At 58.9% G+C, this 2,324-nt stretch overlaps 1 protein-coding gene across 1 annotated transcript; it reads right to left on the reverse strand.

Annotated features, from left to right (window-relative positions):
• Positions 1-1,407: 1,407 nt before the first annotated feature.
• LOC121530050 (chorion class high-cysteine HCB protein 13-like) lies at positions 1,408-2,063 on the reverse strand. Its single transcript, XM_041818403.1, has 2 exons — positions 1,661-2,063; positions 1,408-1,466 (listed from the first exon to the last, which is right to left on the reverse strand). The coding sequence occupies exons 1-2, from the start codon at positions 2,061-2,063 to the stop codon at positions 1,408-1,410; spliced, it is 462 nt and encodes a 153-aa protein (XP_041674337.1).
• Between the last annotated feature and the right edge of the window lie 261 nt (positions 2,064-2,324).

Here is a 2,324-nt window from a genome sequence, read left to right on the forward strand (position 1 = left end):
CCACCAACCTCAAGCAACAAGGACACTCCTACTAGCCAGGACTAGCAAGGATACACATCCTTCAAGGAAAACCAACGCATCGCCGCTCCTGCACCCTAGCCAGGACACACATCAACAACTACATGGTAGTCTCCTGGATATCCTACAGGAAGAAGCACGAGCTCGAGGCTATTCTTCTCGAGCTCGGCCTCGAACAAAACGGTACGGTCGACGAGCAGCGGGCCGGACTGTACGCATTCGCCAGGCAAACAGAACACTCCGAAGATACCCTGATCCGGCTCGGGGAGATGGAACGCAAGTATGGAAACGCCCCCTCCGGAAGCTCCAAGCCACCATCGCCGCTACCCCCTCCCACGAAAAGGGACCAAGCAGTAGCCACAGTACGCACCGGTGCGCCCCAGTACGTTGCCGGCATTTGTTCGATGTTGATTGATAAAGTGCCCAAATGGGGACTGACCTTCGACGGCACCTCGGACCGGCTCAGTTTCATAGAACACATCGAAGAACGGGCGGATACCCACCGGATTAACCGTGAGTATCCGTCGCACGCTATCATAGTCCTCCTGACTGGCCGGGCGGAGAATTGGTTCCGAATCAGTGATCTGCAGGGACGGACCTGGACCGAAGTTCGTCGGGAATTCTTGGACTTCTTCCTACCGCCCCGGTACTACCAACGCCTCGACGACGAGATCCGTTCACACTTTCAGAAAGTGAATCAGCCGTTCAAGGAGTACCTGGTAGACCCCCGCCTTCAGATGCACAGCGCTGGATACTCACCGGAGCAGGAATTGGAACGGGTCTATGAGAACATGCTGCCTGAATACCAGATGTTCACCCGACGCCAGGATTTCAAAACGCTGACTGAACTCACACACTTGGTGGTCAACTTCGAAGTTGCCCGCAGCCGCGAAGGCTGAAACGTCCATGGATACCCATCGGCGAGCACAGACGCCGAGTATCGACCCCAGCACTGCCTGCTGAAACTGCGGCCGGGCCGGCGATTACGCCATGGAAAGCCGACACCCGCGAGTCATGTTATTTTGGGACTGCGGCCGCCAGGGCATACGCACTATTGCGTGCTGCAGGAACCAGACGCCGGGAAACGGGCAAGGGCCTCGGGTATCAGGGAGTCAGACGGGGAACCCACCGAACTCCCGCAGCCACTAACCTACTCCATCCAGCAGGACCGAAACCGTATCCGTGCACGGGTCACTGTCGAGGGGCGCCCTCTCACCGTTACCTTGGATACGGGAGCCTCGCATAGCTTCATAAGCGAACGCCTGGCAAAGGAACTCGACGGGGGAAGGAATCGCCGCGCTGTGCGGACCAAAGTAAAGCTAGCCGACGAAACCGGTCGGGAGCTCACAAAGACCCTGCGAACCACGATACAGCTGGGCGAAGCTCGGGTCAGCTCTCATCACGGCGGACGTGCTGGACGACCTTCTGCTCGGCATGGACTTCCTGTGCTACGGCGGAGCCACACTGCAATGTGGGGGCCTAACCCTAAATCTCCAGCCACATACTTCGGCTCGACACACGAGAACCAGCTCGCGGACACCGACACGAGCGGAACAAACACGCACGCCGCCGCAACACGCGTCGGCCGCCGCACAGGCGCATCCATCGCCCACCTCACAGGCGCATCCACAGGCCGCCTCACAGGCGCATCCATCGGTCGCCTCACAGACGCATCCACCAGCCGCCGCACAGGCGCATCCATCACCCGCCTCATAGGCGCATCCATTGGTCACCTCACAGACGCATCCACAAGCCGCCTCACAGGCGCATCCACAAGCCGCCTCATAGACGCATCCATCGGTCACCTCACGGATGCATCCAAAAGCCGCCTCACAGGCGCATCCATTGGTCACCTCACAGACGCATCCACAAGCCGCCTTATAGACGCATCCATCGGTCACCTCACAGGCGCATCCGCAAGCCGCCCCACGAAAACATCGCAGGGCTGCACATACGCGTCCCTGTCCACGCAAACACACGCACGGCTCCAAGCTGGGCTGGAGCACTGCCCCCTCCCGACGCATCAGAAGTCCAACACAACCCATTTCGCCAACTGGTAAGGAGAGTCCGTTTTAGCTTTCGCTAACGCCGAGTAAGACGCCGAGGAGGAACAGAGACACAGCAACCAAGAGGAAAACTATCCAGAGCCCTGAATAGGGAAGTTCTTGGAGCGAGAGCTGTCCCATTTCGAAACCATCGCCGACGTCTCCCACATCGCCGAGCACACGATCGTGATGCGCAGCGATCGCCCCATCAAACAACGCTATCACCCACGAAACCTCACGATGAGCGCCATCATCGACCAA

This window comes from Drosophila eugracilis, unplaced genomic scaffold (genome assembly GCF_018153835.1).
Source record: "Drosophila eugracilis isolate 14026-0451.02 unplaced genomic scaffold, ASM1815383v1 contig_2157, whole genome shotgun sequence".
NCBI classification, from domain to species: Eukaryota; Metazoa; Arthropoda; class Insecta; order Diptera; family Drosophilidae; genus Drosophila; species Drosophila eugracilis.